Source organism: Myiozetetes cayanensis, unplaced genomic scaffold, assembly GCF_022539395.1.
Source record: "Myiozetetes cayanensis isolate MyiCay16 unplaced genomic scaffold, myiCay2020 scf2-11, whole genome shotgun sequence".
NCBI classification, from domain to species: Eukaryota; Metazoa; Chordata; class Aves; order Passeriformes; family Tyrannidae; genus Myiozetetes; species Myiozetetes cayanensis.
In genome coordinates, this window is record NW_026087411.1 from 78,782,698 (window position 1) to 78,799,538 (window position 16,841).

Sequence of the window (16,841 nt, forward strand, 5' to 3'; positions counted from 1 at the left end):
CACAAATGAGGGTTAAGTCTGGCTTTCAGAAGCAAGCAGGGGTACAGTCCTCAAAATATATTAGGCTGTGAATAGAATATTTTCTTACAGAATCATTTCTACATTATGATTTTTTCGATCAGTTTACACTGTATATCGTAGCTCTCTCTTCCCCTTAGACAAACACCTTCAAGATTCAGTACTGAGCCCACGGATTATTAGTGGCACAGTTATTTATGATGTGCCAAATCCAAGGAGGCTGTCTTTGGCCTCTGCAAAGTTAACCCAGGTGCTTACAGAGAAGCATTGTTTTTACCTCTACCTGCAAATTCATGAGTAGTAAAGCAGGTGAAGCTCTTTCGTGCCAAACATGCATCCTCTCTGCAATAAGGTCACATTGACAACTTGCTTTAAGAACTCTGTTGCTGTTCTCTTACTGCCTGGGTGTTTCTGCAGTTCCCCTGAGAGCTTCTTCCTCTTTCATCAGCATGCTGAGGGTCAGAATTACATGAGCCACTTTTCAAATAAGACTTTATTTAAGAACTCATCACAGCAAAGGTATGCCAAGTTCACAAGTCCTCAGCACAGAATTTTTCTGTTTCTCAGTATTTACAGGAGTTGTGCAGAGAGATCTCTTTTTCCTTAGTACAGAAACCTGTGATGATTAGGATGCCAGGGCAAGGGATATCGATCTAGGAGGACAATCATTTATTGCTTTTTTTCATTGAAGTGTTCAAGATGTGTATGGATCCCTAAACCTCTGCCTCCCATTCTTGATGATGATTAAAAGAAAACAGGACTTTTTAAAGCTTCAAAGTTCCCTCAGGAGTTAGGTGATGATAACGTCTAGCAGGGAGGTCAGCTGCTCTTCGAGTAATGTAGATGCCTGAGTTGTAATGCCCAAAAGTGTTCAGAGTTTATTGGTTTGCTGTGGCAAATGGCTTTACCATTGACTGAAAGAAGTATAAAAGTATAAAAAAAACCATTATCTAGAAGAGTGGTCATTGAACAACATCATTATTTCCACGTCATGGTCTAAGCAGTTACCTGCTTGGTTGGAGATACCAGTGCTCTGCTGAAACACTGGTTTCTTACAGATAGTTCAAATGGTGTTGCAAGGTCGGGTGTACCGGAGATCTTCCAGGATACATTAAGAAATCTATTTCCAGCTGGCACTGGAAGTCATTAAACTTGTAATATCACTGATAAGAGGAAGGCTTTTTATTTCTGATGTTTCCATCAGTCAGTTGTCAGGAAAACCCCAGGACTCCAACCCATTTTATGTATCAGAAAACAGTATCCGTGTTTTAAATTGCTACCTGTAAGAATGAGAGATTCTTTGAGAAAATATTGTATGTTAAAAAGAAAGACTAAATCATGAACTGAGAGTGCTAGACCCTGGAAGTCAAAAATAAACAAAAAAAGTCCACAATTTTAAAAAGCCTCATTCTCATGATTTTGAAACGTGATTTTTCTTTTTGGCTTTTCCCCTGATTTTCCAGTACTTGGTGTTAGCATTGTGGTTTAATTAGGCATGAACAAAAATGCTAAAATTTCTGTATTTCTTAATGTTCCTTTTCAGGAATGACATCTCAAAATTGGAGCATTTCCATTTCCTATGTACACAAGAAGCAATGTAGTTACACTTAGAAGGCCTCATTAATGTTAAATAACCGTATCAACTGCACTCTGTTTACCCAAGCTGATAATCATTTGTTGGGTAATATATTACTTAAAAGGAAACACAATCAGTGTGTTTAGTTTAGCAACAAATCTATGGTTTTGGTAAAATAATCTCTTGAATCATATTAAGAAATAGATGTTAAGCTGCATTAGAATCAAAGAATTGGATGGGTTGGAAAGAACCTCTGAGATCATCAAGTCCATCCCTTGATCCACTACCACTGTGGTTACTAGACCATGGCACTAAGTGCTACGTCCAGTCTCTTCTTAAATACCTTCAGGGATGGAGAATCCACCACCTCTCTGGGCAGTCCATTCCACAATCTGTTTGGGCTTGAACAAAAATGCAGATGCAGATTAACTGATTAACTTTTTGCAGTCTACAGTATTCATATTTGTGGTTCAGTGTACACTAATGATGTAAACAGGCATTTAGTAACTATCTCTTACATTTTTATATTTTTTGAGAAGTTTGACTCTGAAAAACATGTCAAGAGATACTTTATGTGAGTTTGGAAAAAAGTTCTTTAAAAGCATCTGAACAAACTGTCCAATAATTAGGAAGAAGCACTGAATGAACAACTTGGGATGTGTGTTAGGTGCTGCCCTATGCCCTGTAACTGTTGGGGCTCTCATAACTGCATGATCTTGCTTTGAGTTTGGTTTATCTTTTTATCTTCAGAAGCTGTTTGTTATTGCTGCTTCTTTATTTTTTTTGTCTCCATCCTATTCCATCATGAAGTCTTGACACCTCTTGGTTTCCTCAAATTCCCATGTAATTCCACTTTTTGTTCCCTGACTGTTGTCATTGCATCTTCCTGATCTTCAGATGTTGCTCTTAGTTCCGTGGAATCATAGTACGAGTGGGGAGCTTAATTCTTTCTGTTGGGCTGGACATTCCACATCACTGGAGAAGTCTGGAGATAAAGTCTGTGGTACTTTGCAGTTGTGGGCAGTCACAGCATTGGAGACTAATGCAGAAATCAGGATTTGAGATGTGCTGTTTAGCTTATTTTCTACACTTTCATTTGTGGCTGAATGTATCCCAATACCTTCAGGACAAGGAGATCACAAATGTCATGTTTTTGGATAGTTCTTAGAAAAGTGTGGTTTAATTTTTGCAGGGTGGCCTACTAGGGGAAGTGTTGGACTTCAGTTCTCCTGCAATAGGAGACCAAGAAGCAACTTTCACTTGTTTGTTTGCTTTGGCTGTGAGAATGTATCTTAATGGAGAAAATATAGTTATGATATCAGAGAGAGGAAGAATTATTTTCCAGGCCTTATGTAGCAGCTCTAAACTTTTCTCCCCTCCAGGCATTGGAAGTTGTTTTTAAAAAAAGAAAACAAACAGTTTGTGTACTTGAGCATATAAAAAAGAAATGCCTTCATTGCACATGCCAGCTATAAAAAGACAAGACAGATTTTTCTCAGAAAATAGAAAGCCATTACATTTAGAATGTATCTTGCCTGTGTGCTATAGTTCCCTTTAATTTTGAATTCTGTATTTAGAAATAAAGAACTTTTAAATTTCACGAGATTTCAACTGCTGCCTTCTTTCATTTGTTCTCTCATGGAAGTTAACATTTTCTGTGTCTACTATTATGATCTTCTGGGATCTTAGAAATAGGCTGATGACTGGGGATGTGGAATAAGAATAGAAATAGGTGAATTGAAGAACATTTTTCTTTCTATAAATGTTTGGTAATAGAGGGGAAAGTGCAGCAAAAAGACATTTAAAGAAAGAAAGCATTTGAAATAGAATGTTTTAAGGTTTTGCTTACAAACATCACGTTTTTGAAAGGGGATTATTTGCTAAGCTAAAATCATTTCAATAGCTTTGAAAAAACCCTCGGTATGGAAACATAGGGCTTCTTTCAGCCAAGTCTTTATTTATTTAAAAGTTTATCTCCATTTTTCTTTCTGAAGATATGGGGAAGGTAGATGTATTTGTAAAGTTTAAACTTGTCCATTGTAGACATGCTTCCTGAAATACTAACTCAATTACCTTAAAATCTAAATTTTTATTGTTAATACCTCATATATAAAGTAGCAGCTTGGCCAGGAATTTCATTCTCCTTTGGAATTAAGGAGAGTGGAATGATGGACCAGGTCTAATGATCAGGTGCACTGTGGATATACACAGAAAAGTGTTAGCAGAGTAGTAGCTGGTAGTCAGCAGAGATAATACAGGCATGTTCAGGGGACTAGAGCTGACTACATTCAATATAAATGGTTTCTTCTCTTTTTTCACCTGGATATATTGGTTGGGTTTTTTTCACATTTTACTCTAAATTACCATAAAATGTGGCTGCATGTTGTTACTCATCTCAAAATGACTCCATTATTCAGCCAGGCAAGATAATTTGAGATGGGTTAGCTATTTTACTTTTTTAATATATTTTGAATTTCTTTCAGAACATAGGGGATGGAAGGAGACTGCAAAATGGGAGATTTCCTAAGCCTTGAGTGTCATCATTTTTAGAAAAAGAAATAAGCTTACCCCACTGAAGGTTTTCCTAGTGAATGGCCCAGATGATGATAGCAGTGGGAAGCCTTTCTCAGCAGGGAGAGGAAGATAGCTGTCATCTTCATGTAATCTGACATTCTTAGGCAATGTCTTGTCTTACATCCAGTCTGATTTGATAATGAACTATTGCTGAAATGGGGATGCAGCTCAAGCCCATTTTTTTCCAATCACATCCTGCGATCTAGCAGTAATGTAGTGAATAAGCTTCCAAGAGGATGCTCATCTGTATTTTTTGAAATTATTTCTGTTGTGCAAATAGGCTGGCTCCTGATAATTCGATCAAATACAGGCAGGAACAGTGAACGTTGCTGCTGAGGAACAATTTCCTTCCGTTTGAAAAGAGAGTGGTGCACAGCTTGGTGTTTGTCCTTGCCGAGGATACAGTTGTTGCCCTGACCAATGATACTGTTTCGATGCACGCCACCTCTGACAACCCTGTGTCCAAGACCTGATCCTCTGGGCTTCTAATTCTGACTGGCTGTCCGAAAATAGGCTAAGGAATAAATATTTAATAAAGGCAGGCTCCATGGAGTCCTTAGTGTGTGGGAGTTTCCGTCTTGAAATGGCTGAATGCTGGTTCAAGGCATTTTATCAACAGTATGGCAGAAGCGTTGGCACTGTACCAGAACTGAGGATAAGCATTTTGGCTGAGAACAACCATCGTTCCTAATTCATTTTCTGTGAAGCACTAGCTAGAGAAGTACTTCTCGGGAAGAGAAGTGATGGTGCACTATTCAAATAGTGCTGTGGAGTGTAATACTTTAAGGGAAGAAGAAGGGATGAACTCCATACTGCAAAAGCAGAATCCAGAAGACACTGCCCTAAACAGCTCAGAATGAATTCCCAAAGGGAAGGAATTTCAAGACAAGTTAAATTCGATGGCTTTCCTGTCTCACTTTGAAGCTGCAATACCACAGAGTAGCATGGGCGTGACAGGGAGATGTAAGGTGCGAATTATGGATACAAGTATCACTATGGACAGGTTCAGTCCTGTGTAAACAATACCTGTTTAGAAATCTACCAGGATGCAGTAGGGGAAGAGTGTTTTTAATGCTGCAAAGTGTGTTTTGCTCAGAATACTTGTAGTCTTAGTCAAATGACCAGCAGTTCCTAAAATGTTCTTTAATATTACAGTAAGTACCTTTACAAGACTAAGGTCACTTAACAAAGTACATGGAAAAGTAGGTGCTATATTTCTTCCTTTGTAAAGTAATTACTACAACTTGCAATTGTTAAAGACTGTTATCACCAGTTTTCTAAAGGGAAAATTCATTTAAGTCAATGCTTTGGCAGGTGTTCATATTTTGTGGAAAGATGTATCTTCCAGATTGCTAATGAATGGCCAAGCAAGTCTCTCGATAGTTAATAATATTGCTTAATTGCCACAGTCAGATAAAGCTGCCATCTAATTTATTGCTACTCTGAGCATCTGAACATTAGAAGAATGATAAGCCATGAGAAAGCCTTATGAGCTGGGTGGTTAGTGGAAGTCATTACCTGCAGTTTTATACATTTCTTTGTCTAGCAGGTGATCTTTCTAACATTTCCCTGCTTTGGCTAAAAAACAGGCATGGCTGTACCCCCTGTTGCCCCCACTTCCAATAAGCAGCTGTTTTCAAAATAATGTGTCTTCCCAATGCACTGCACAGCCAAGAGTTACTTCCTGCGTTTATGTTTCCATAGTGTGCTGAAAAAGGATGTTGTGTTTTCTTGCGTACACCTGATGGAACATAAATGAATGTGTGTCAGTCAAACCTCTGGACTGTATATAGCTTTTCAGCATGGTTGGAAGAAGTGCAGTGCTGTGCTGTAAAGGGAAAGATTGCTGATCTCGGCAGTCGGCTGATTTCATCCAAGTGATCATCAGCAAAAGACACCAACTTCACTTAAAGAGTAAATCACTTGAGGAAAAAGTCATTTTTGCAGGTGATGGAATTGATGAAGGAATAGCGTGTGATACGAAAACCTGAATCAAACTCTGTCAGTCCTGCAAGCGGGACAGGACTCAGTTGGGAGCGAGTTTAACAAAATTTTCTTATAGTACTATGTTCACTTGACAAGTAAAATCCCAGTGCTTCCTGTCCAGGAGTGAACACAAGTATTCAGGGTAAACACCAAGAAGAATGTTAGGATTCTGCTTATCAAATTAGGGATAAATCCTGTATGTATGTATAATACATACATAGTACTATGTGGTATAGGAGGGCTTGATCCATGCTCAGGACTACTTCATTAATTACTTGGTTTTATCTGGGAATTAATGGAAAAGAGGTTCATGGGGTTTTCCACTGTATGTGCTATTAAGCTGTCTGGAGACAGTTATGGCCTTTTTCAAATCTGCATCCCTCTGACAGTAGTAAATTCCCGTGTCACCACTCAGGAGCAAGTAGACAACAGAGGTGAAAAATTATGCTAATGAATTGCAATAACCTGTCCCTTTTTATGAGAGTGCTTATGCATAAGATCCTGAATCCAAAGTGTTATATATATATTACCTTGTACAGCTTTGCATTAGTAAACTGTAGCAACTAAACACAGCTAGCAGTTAAATACAGCTTTGTACTGCTGAAGAGGCCCTTTGGAACAAAGTGAAGTATATGGGGAAAATTGTTAAAGCGTTAGATAAGGTTCTCGGGTTACCATGGTTACTTGAAAAATTTGCATTGTATTGTAGATTATGATGCATAGGATGAAGTAGCCAAAACAACTAGGAAGTCCAATGCATATAAACTACATTTCCAAAGCACACAGTGTTGACAAATAGAAAGACAGATAGCTCAGAATATTGACTGCTGACAAATCTATGAATCAATGAAGAGAGGCCTGAAGGAATATATGTAATCTGAAATCCTGCATTGTTTTGGAGTTACAATCTTAGTTTTTAAAGAGAAATGAAAGAAAAAACAAAAAAGGAAAGAAAATAAAAAAACTCAGTAATGTAAAGAGTGGAATGATTTTCCCTAAGCTCTTTCTGGTATTGAAATCTGACATTTGGCTGTGAGACCTTCAACAAAGAAGGTTGATAAAACATGGATAATACATTTCGTGCACTTAGGCTGGCAGTATCACTTATACTGGAAGCAGTTTATTCCCATGGAAACCTATTTGCATTTGGGCCAGAAGTGACTTTTTCCCCCTCTATTAGCACTGCTGATGTTTTAGCATAATATAATTGCTTTATGTTGACAGCAGATTCGAAAAGTATTTTTAAAATGTTGAGTAGCTGAGCATATGTATAATGGAGATGTAGTCTGTGCAGTTTTTCTGTGTAGGATGGAGGCATGTTGCTGAAAAATGCAAGGCAGCTTTTGATCTTCTATTATTTATCCCTAAAAGAAAGAAAAAAAAAATTAATTAAAATCTGTTTATCCCAAACAATTTTTTTTTTTTAATGCAGGTGACAAAAGAACTGAAACAGTATGACAATAAAATTATAGAGTGCAAGTTTGAGAACAACAGCTGGGTCTTCATGAGACAGAGGATAGACAAAAGCTTTCCAAATGCCTACAGCACTGCCATGGGTGAGTAGAATAATTTGCTTTGAAAGTTTCTCGGGCTGAAATTTTAAAGTTTTAACCCCATTCCGGTTTAAGGAGGAAAGGCACTCGGTGTTCTCATTTCTAGTGTGACTCCTGGCTTCCCTAACTTATTATAGTAATGCCTCATTTTGCAAATGCTATGTCAGCTTTAGCTTTTATATAGCACAAATCCTTTGACTGCAGGGTTATTTGAGGAAGTCAATTAAACCAATACTCTGATTCGGTATTTAACAGATAAAACAGAAACAAGTGCCTAAGTCTTTGTAGAACTGCAAACACTTGCACAAAGACAACTTTAAATGGCAGGGCATGCCTTTTAAGTCAGAGCCAAGAAAGTTTGTATTTACAGTGGGGTTGCAACAGCAGTTAACTAGCTAACATCCTTTCCTAGCATTGTGTTGGCTTGCTGGGATGCAGTGCAAACTGGCACACTATGAGTGGCATTTGTTGAACCAAAAAAATCTGCTATAATTCCACCTCTATTTAAAATACCAAAACCATTATTTGGCAGATGGGCTAGAAAATTAATAGGAGAAAAATGTCATCTTAGGTTTCAGCAATAGCTGTAAAACAATGAAGAGGGAAAACAAATGAAAAGTGGGGTTATATCCCTGCAGAATTGTGAGACTTTTATGTTCATCTACCAAAAAATGTTTTCTCAAATACTCTAAATTAAGTGCTACTTACTTTCAGGTGAAGTGTAAAAGTTTTGAGAAGTGTGTGCAAGGCTGAATAACAATAGTCATGTTGATGCTTAAATTTGTTTAGTTTCAAAATGAAGTTTAATCACTTTTAAGACCATGCTAATTCCTAGGGCATGCATAGATGATGTAGGATTTTCTCTGAAACCTTCTCCTTGTATTTCTACCTGAGCAGTGAGTAGATTTTCTTGAATAAACACAATGTGGTCATTTTGCCAGGAGATAATAAATCTGTTGGCACCTTAGGGGACCTGCACACAATGTAGCTGAAATGCTTGCTGAGCAGTCTTGTTGTAAAGGAGGAATGGGGCCACAAGAAACAACAACATCTCTTTGTGACCATGACCTAAATTTCTCTTCTCTGTTTCATCTTAGTGTTTCAATAGTTTGTTTCCTTTGGAGTGTTCTCTTCTTTGCTGAGTAGCATATTCTTCTTTCCTTCATTCTTAAGAGCCTATGTATCTGCCTTTTTTCTCTCTCATTTTCTCCATTTGTAGAGCAGTTATTACTGACTTTTTTCTGCCAAAATATAATGAACTACCTAAAAATTAAAATTAAAAGAAAATTAAATGCTACAGGAAGAACTTTTTTGTAAGACGTATTTCAATTTTTCCATACAAATTTTCAAACCAGAAAATTTTCTTTTGGTTTTAAATTTTCACTTTTGACTGGTTTTTCAAAATTTCCAAAGGTTGTACTTTCTTATTTGAGACTTCCATTGTGTCCTTCTCTAGATCCTCTCTCCCCTATTTGCTTTTTCTTGATGAAAAATACTATTTATTTTTCCCTATTGTTGAAATAGCAACAAAATAAGGACCTATTTGTGTCTTGCTTTGGACTTCAATAGTGTCAAATTGAAAAGAAAAGGGCTTTTTGAGTGATTACACTAGGGCAGCCCTTAAAAGTTGATGTAGATCTATACCAGCTCCCTTGTGGCACAAATTCTGTTCCTAAACTTCTGGTAATCGTAATGCTTCCCAAACGCTACAGTCAAATACAGTGCGACTCTTAAAGCACCTTCTCACCAAAAGTAATGAGATAATTGTAAATAATGCTAGGAAAGTGTTTTATTAATTACAAAGTAATCTTTTGAATGATTCTGGAGTTCTGCAGATAGAGAGGAAGGGTTTTGAGAGTCATTGTTATTCGTAACAATGCAATATTTTAAGTACATTTTAAGGAGTCTTAATGTTGTTTAGTACTTTAGGGTGTCAGTAGATTGTTTTGCATGAAAATTACATCTGTGCTTACATGCTATCAATTATCCTCTAATCATTTTGTGCTTTCTTCCAAGATAGTTGTAGGATTCCTACTGAATTTCTTTCTCCTTATTTTTTCCCTCTCCTTCTCTCGGGAGGATTAATTAGGGGAATATAAAGTTACATAGGAAAAATATTAAATTTTTTTTTTTAAGTGAAGCAAGCCTTTTTATGTCTTCCATAAAGTCCTATGGGCCATTATTTACAAACTGTGTCCTGAGCAGTCAGTTCAGTACTCCAGGGGTGCTTGTACGTGTGTGCCTTGGCACCATGGATTCTTCTCCATCATATGGCCCGGTGTGCTAGACATGCTGCTTGCTTGGTGTCAAGTTTTTCTGTCTCATGAAAGTATATAGGTTAAAAAAAATGACTGTGCACTGCAGGGTTGTGGTATTTATAGGATTTACTGATGATTAAAAATAAGTTACCATAATTCAGAGGTTTTTCAGTACTAGACCTATCTTGTTTCTATCTACTTGGATTTGATGCATGTTTTAAAGCCGTGTCTCACAAGGCCTTTGTTGCTGTTGCTGGCCTCAGTAGGAGGTCAGTTCTTGGTGGTTTTATAGTTGCTTCATGAAGCCTTACACACACAGGCCTTTTGCTAGTTTTAGAAAGAGAGATTTCCATGATCTTAAGGCCCATGACATTGCTTTGCTCTCTGGGGGACAAAGCAGAGATTCGTGACTCCTGACGCAACCATCTTGTGAAAGTGTATGTATAAGGCTGAATACTCGAGCCAGAATATGTTACTTATTTTGCAAAGAGGGGATAAAATTATTGAAGTGCCAACTACTACAAATTGGTTTCGTAACTTGAGAATATGTTCTTTGTTCCCAGCTGTATGCAACAGCATCCAGAATCCAGTCACGAAGGAGATGCTGTTTGAGTTCATTGACAGATGTGCAGCAGCTTCTCAAGGACAGACACGAAAACACCACCTTGATCCTGACACTGAACTTATGCCACCCCCACCACCCAAAAGGCCACGTACTATAACGTAGGGCCATGGTCTCAGTGGATGGTGTGTTTACAGTTCTGCTGAAGGTGATCTGCAAGCGTGAAGGCTGGAAAAGAAGAAATCTGATTTTGCTGTAAATACTTGTGTGTGTTTTTTGAGTTTGGTTTTTGTTCTGTTTTTCCAAATTCCACATACAAATGGACATTGTTTTGTAAGTGCTAAATTCAACCTTACTTTATGGTATTTGAAGAATAAATTTCCAAAGGTTTAGACAAGAACCAAGTACAATGAAGTCAGTGGAAAGCTGCCTTGTTTATATATGGATCTCTTTTCACCTTTAATTTATAATGTCAGCGATCTGGAACTGAGGAAACATTGGGATGCTGTACTTTTTAGAAGCTGTATTTAAAAAAAGCAGAAGTGTTTTTTTACTATTGTTATTCAACTGGTTGTGATTTGTCACCCATAGTATAACTATGATCATAGTTTCCCTGCATTTCTGAGACTTGTGTTTAACAGCAAACAGCAACGTTGTTTGTGCTCTCTGTTGATTGAAAACTAAGCCGCCTTAGATCACAATAATTTCAAAATTAGCTGGGTTTTTGTTGTTGAAATATTAAAAGGTGAATCCTTCTTGTAAATAGCATCCCTTTGAAAGGGAATGTGGTGGGTGTTTGCTTTTTCCCCATGTTTGAACCTAACGCCAAATGTATAGTGGGCTAATTTTAGCTTTGCCTTTTAAGTTTGTCTGTAGATGGGAAATATACCAAATCCTTAGTATTAAGGTCTCTGTTAAAGAGACTTTTTAGTACAGGGCTTAGTTCTCCACAGTGATACTATTGTAAATACTACTAAAAAGTACACATCACTGTGATATGCAAGAATAATAAGCAGTGGTAATAATGATGTCTTGCATCCAGACACAAAACGGCAAAAGAAATGCCAGGCAACTCCTGTGTAAAAGAGAAGGTGGTTTCAGTGGAAGAGAGCCACATCAGACAGAGAGTCTCCTGGTTTAGGTAATTGCAGGACAAAAATAAGTCATTTGGGGGTGGTGGATGAGTGTCCCAGGGAACAGGACACTCATTTTCAAATGTGGGGTTGGCTGTCCTGCGGTACCGTACTCATCCTCTGTCTGACTTTCTTACCAAATGAAGAAGCGCATGAATGCCTTGATGGCTTTTGTTGCAGTGCACTGGCAGATGTTCATAATATTAATTTTGAGAAGCTGCCGTCTGGTTGTCTACAGGAGGAGTTGTTCTTTTCTGGGATTAATTGGAAACCAAATGCAGATTTTAAAGTTTACTGTACATTTATCAAGCAGGGATTGAATTGGCTCTTTGTATCATTTACTTAGCCTGTGAGTCATCCATCCATTCAGCAGTCTAATTGGTGAAGGTCATTAATTTGTTATAACTAAAATACTTTTCTGTTCAAATGAGTTTTCATGTTGGTAAGCAAAGTTTACTCCTGCATTTTTTTTTCTGTATGGAAACTTTACGACTATGCTTTGTGATGGCTTCCCTGGTTGTTTCAACCTGTTGTATAAATGCACACGGCATCATTTAGATGGCATTCCTGGCTTTTCTTTCTGGGATATTCCATATGTGTTTTAGAGAACTGAAGGAGTTATATAAGTTACTTTTTATACTATGATAAAACTCGAGGGGAAAATAATGTGTTCATCAGTGTTCTTATTTTCAACTGTACATAGTTTCTGCACATTATCTATAGAAAAATATTAAATCACCTATGCAAGGTTGCAAAATGATCTCTTAAAAAAAGAGCCTTATTAATTTGATGTGAAAACCTATGCATCCTCTGTGCATCTTGCATTGAAACACACGGTCAATTATTTCTTTACTCAGTATAAATAATTTCCCGCAAATTATACTTGTCATTCAGATTGTCATAACATACACTTTGTCACTGATCTTCATGGCTCATGGCAGTTGCAATGTGTGTGATGATTCCAGCCTTCTCTCTGATCTTAGGGCATTTCATTTTTGTAAGGATGTGTCTGGGTTATTTCCGTCTTTCTCCTTCCCAGCCTTTGCATTTTGTATTTCAACAAGACCTGGCTTCTGGTTTATCTTTTACTTCGGAGCTGCAGCACTGCAAGCTGTCTTCCATGTGCATTCCACCAAGTCCACGAATGTGTTGTGGCCCCTGTATTTTGAAAGTGTCTTTTTTTCTACTCTCAGCTTGAAATGGATATTTTGGAAGAGTAATGACTCTGAGAAGGTTTAGAGCTCCATATTCACATTTGAGTGTCAAACTCTTCTTGCAGTGTGACCTGTAGCGTTTTAGAGAGGTCAATTGCTTTTGCTTTTTCTGGAAGAGGAAGCTCCCGAGGAAGGGTTGAATGAAGAATCTGGTGAAAACAAATGGACTTTCGCTTGGATCAGATGGGTTTAATGCTGTGAGAAACGTAAACCTCCTTTCTCTGTTACTAGATATTCAAGAGATTGAAGCTAAAAAGCAAAGAAGAGTCTGTGCCAGGAAAATAATGATGACAAAAAAAAACCCCTAACTTGTCTATTCTTTGGTGTACAGCATGAATTCATCCACTGTTTTGTCATTTGCTAAATATATAATTAAAATTTGGATTCAGTGGAGTTTCCAGAAAATGTAAGTACATTCCTCTACAAACCATGTATTAAGTATTTTAATAAAGTCAATGGTTTAAAATACTTTTCCTAAAGATGTGTTTACTTTTGATGCCTGTGCTTTCCTGGTACGAGTGCACGCACCAGGATACCACAGTGTTATTGCTATTGCTGTTCTGTCCTCCAAGAAAAGGAACCACACTTTTCAGAGGTCAGTGGCTTTTCTCTCGGGTAGGAGCCCCCCCAGCCTGGTGGTGGCCATGATCCATTATACCATTTTTAAGTCCAATTTGCTCTTCCTGCAACTAGAACCAGAAAGAAACTAAATGGTGCCTGAAGTAACTATTGTATGACAGTCTAACAGTTATGTAGCTTATCCCGTTCAGTGTTTAGTGCTACTGCATAAAAAAGTTGTGCAAGAGGTCTGCACAAGTCTTCCCTGATGATTTATCATTCAGCATGACCCTAGAGCTGGTAGCCCAACTGTTTGGACCAGCTCCTGGATTCGAGTTGTAATAAGGCAGTTTCCTTTTTCAGGTTGCAACTGTGTAGCTGGCATTTTTCAGGAACGAAAAAAGCCCATCTTGATTTTTGAAATTTCCTTCTAATTAAGATCCCGCCTCCACTCCTGGTATGTTCTTGTTACGTGTGCAATTCTTGTGGGGCTGGTCTCAAGCGTTTCTGACTTTGCAGTGTTTGAGTGCAAATGCAAACCAGGTCTGGCATTTGAGCACACCAGGAGAGGTATGGTTAACTTCTGCAACCCCTCCTCAGTGCTCCTCTCCACGTGCTTTAGCGAAGGCGGTTGATGCGCCTGGGACAGCACATCACATTGTGTAGTTTGTGTTGGTTTGCATGATCTCTAAAGCAGTCCTTCAGGATCCCCACCTCTCTGCATGGCAGTTCCCTGGTTCTGTGCCTAAGAGGTGTGAGTTTATATTCTCATAATGTGTAGGGCTTACTTGTCTCTTACGACCTCAGAGTATTCACAAAGGTGATGGCACAGCAATCTGATTTCCTAGGATTCATCTATAGAATGAGAGCCAAAGACAGGTTTGTTTCTCTTGCACCTCTCCTGCAGATTTCTGTCTGTCCCACAGTACTTCCTCTCAGTTGTTTTTCAGTGAATATGATGTATTATTTTATGTTACTCCCCTGTGTTATTAGGATTTTGTGATCAAAGTGTTAAATATTTTATTTAGGGTAAATTTCATAGCATCAAAATTCTTGCAGTAGTCAGTTAAATTTATAAGGTCATTGAAAATATTTATTTTCCGTCTGTTAAATTACTTTCCTTTGGACCTCTAATCAAATCCTAAATCCAAGCAGTTCTGTTAGGTTGAGTGGGAGTAACATTTGGCTGAAATGCCTTAAAAGTAGCCAGACCGCTTTCCTCCTACACTATAGTATAAGGTTTGATCTCACCTTGCCTGGGAGCTGCTGCACCTTCAAAGGCTCACAAACCCGGCAGGGGTTAAATTTCACTTGTATCCCAGTGTTTTCAGTGTCAAATTTCTACCCTGTGTGCTTACAGCACAGTTCTTCAAGCTTGTGTTGCTCCGTTACACCTATCTGCTTTTCCAGTTGTCCCACCATCAGATGTGAGATTGAGAGAAACTGTTTCCTGTGGCTGACCCTCCACTCGTGTTCTTTGAGGGCAGGGCTGCACTCCAAGCCCGTATGCTCATCCCTGTATGACACCAGCCTTGAGAACTGATGGGTAGGGCAGTACTGTCCCTGTAAGTCATGCTTGCACAGGGAAATCAAAGCAGCATCTGCCAGCTGTGACAGTATTCATCATATGAGCAAGAAGCCTTTTTTTCCCTTCCCTCCCTCATGACCCTGTCTCCCTATTTTCATGTACAAACAAAGGCAAGACGTACTCTTTGCACTGACATCTGGATAAATTAGTTAATGTTTGCAGTGGGAGTATAGGTTAGTGCTCTTTCTGCTTCCCTGGTGAGAGAGTCTGCTGAGCTTTTGCAGAGATCTGTAGGGCTGAGGCTGGAGGTTGATTGAGATATTTACCAAACAGTTTTCCCTCAGTCGGGGCTCCTTTTAATCTGGTTTATTTCAATCCATAGTCAGCAGTAGAGGTGGGGGTACATGAGTACAAACCTTTCAGTGATATTGGTGCATCCAGAAGTGTGAAAATGTGGAAGACAGTTATTGAACTTGATTAGGGAACAGTAACGACAGGTTTTTTCAGTTTGTAAAGAAACTAAAATAAAATCTAAGTGCAGCCTGTTTCCACTTCTATTAGAAGGCACTGGATATAAAAAGGATAGGTATTTTTTAATAAAATCAAATTATAGTAAAATTGACTCCCATGTTGGAAATTTATTTAATCAGAAGTACTGTTCATCTCCTCTTTCTCCCTCCTCCTCCACCCTAAGTATCTTTCTGTCTCTTTGACTAGCAGAAAGCACACAAGTTGGGTTCAGGAGCATTCATCTATGATACTTTGAGAAAATTAAATTTTTATTAACTCTTCTACTCAGAACTTCCTCTAACGTGGGAAGGCAATAAGGTTATATTAAATAGGTCTGTATAAATGCCAAGTATGTAACACTGGATGAACAGTATTTTGGTAGTATCAAAACATACTTCAAAGAGTTTCTGAACTAATATGATCATCAATGGATGGGAAACTTTAATCCAAATAGTAAAAAATTCCATTTGAAAAGGTAAGACAGAAAAAGATTGGGAAAAGAGTACAGACTGAGCTGTGGGTTTGGGAAGGGGATGCTGAGTGTTTCTGTGGCCAGCAAGTCATCAGTGCGAGGAGCTACAGTGGGAACGACTGGAGACAGGCGGCAACGCAAAGGACACCATGCAGATGCTACAGGTTAGCTCTTGTGGAGGAACAGGTGTGAAAGGCAGCCAGGACTGGTGGTAGGTGGTGTACCAAAGAGGAACAGAAGAGGTGGAATAGTGGTGAGGTGGTGCTGTGAACAGGGAACTCCAGTGGAAAGATGACAGGAGAGCAGACATTAGTTTCACTGAGAAAAGGGGCTTTTTACACAAGAAAAGAAGGTGGTGACTGGAGGAGGCAGAACAAGTGAAGGCAGCAAGGGCTGGTGTGAGGGTGAGGACCTACCCTTCAGCCAGGACACTCAGATGCACTGCCTCTCAAGGGGGCCAAGGACCAAGAGCCGAATTGTATGGGCTGAGGTCCCAGAGGAGCAGAGTAACAGGTAAGCCATTTTTCTTTTCTTAACAGTTGCACTGTCCCTGAGCTCCAAAAGCTCTGGGGTACAATTATGTGCTCAGGCATGCGCATGCTCCCAGATCACTGCGAGTAGCAGATGCAGGAGACACATCCCTGTATCACAGGACAGGGGCATGGGGGCACTTTTGAGCCCTTTTTAGGTAAACCAGTGCCATATAAACGCACGTGCAGTGCCAATAGAGCTCCCTGTTAACAGATTTTAGTATTGCAGCAGCTGGGTGTGCCCTTGGCTTGCATGGTGCACTGCACTCTGAGTTGGGGCATGTGGAACCAGGGCATTACACACCCCACTTTCCTTTTACCTCATATCCTGCCAATAGAAACACATGGGTTTTACCTGTGTACTTGTTA

At 38.8% G+C, this 16,841-nt stretch overlaps 1 protein-coding gene across 1 annotated transcript in view; it reads left to right on the forward strand.

Annotated features, from left to right (window-relative positions):
* The window catches only part of RNGTT (RNA guanylyltransferase and 5'-phosphatase), a 180,054-nt gene extending 166,712 nt beyond the window's left edge, over nt 1-13,342 (forward strand). Inside the window, exons 15-16 of the mRNA XM_050315090.1 lie at nt 7,587-7,710; nt 10,529-13,342. Coding sequence (XP_050171047.1) covers nt 7,587-7,710; nt 10,529-10,692 — 288 coding nt within the window. The 3' untranslated portion in view covers nt 10,693-13,342. The remainder of the gene's footprint in view (nt 1-7,586; nt 7,711-10,528) is intronic.
* Nucleotides 13,343-16,841: the final 3,499 nt, after the last annotated feature.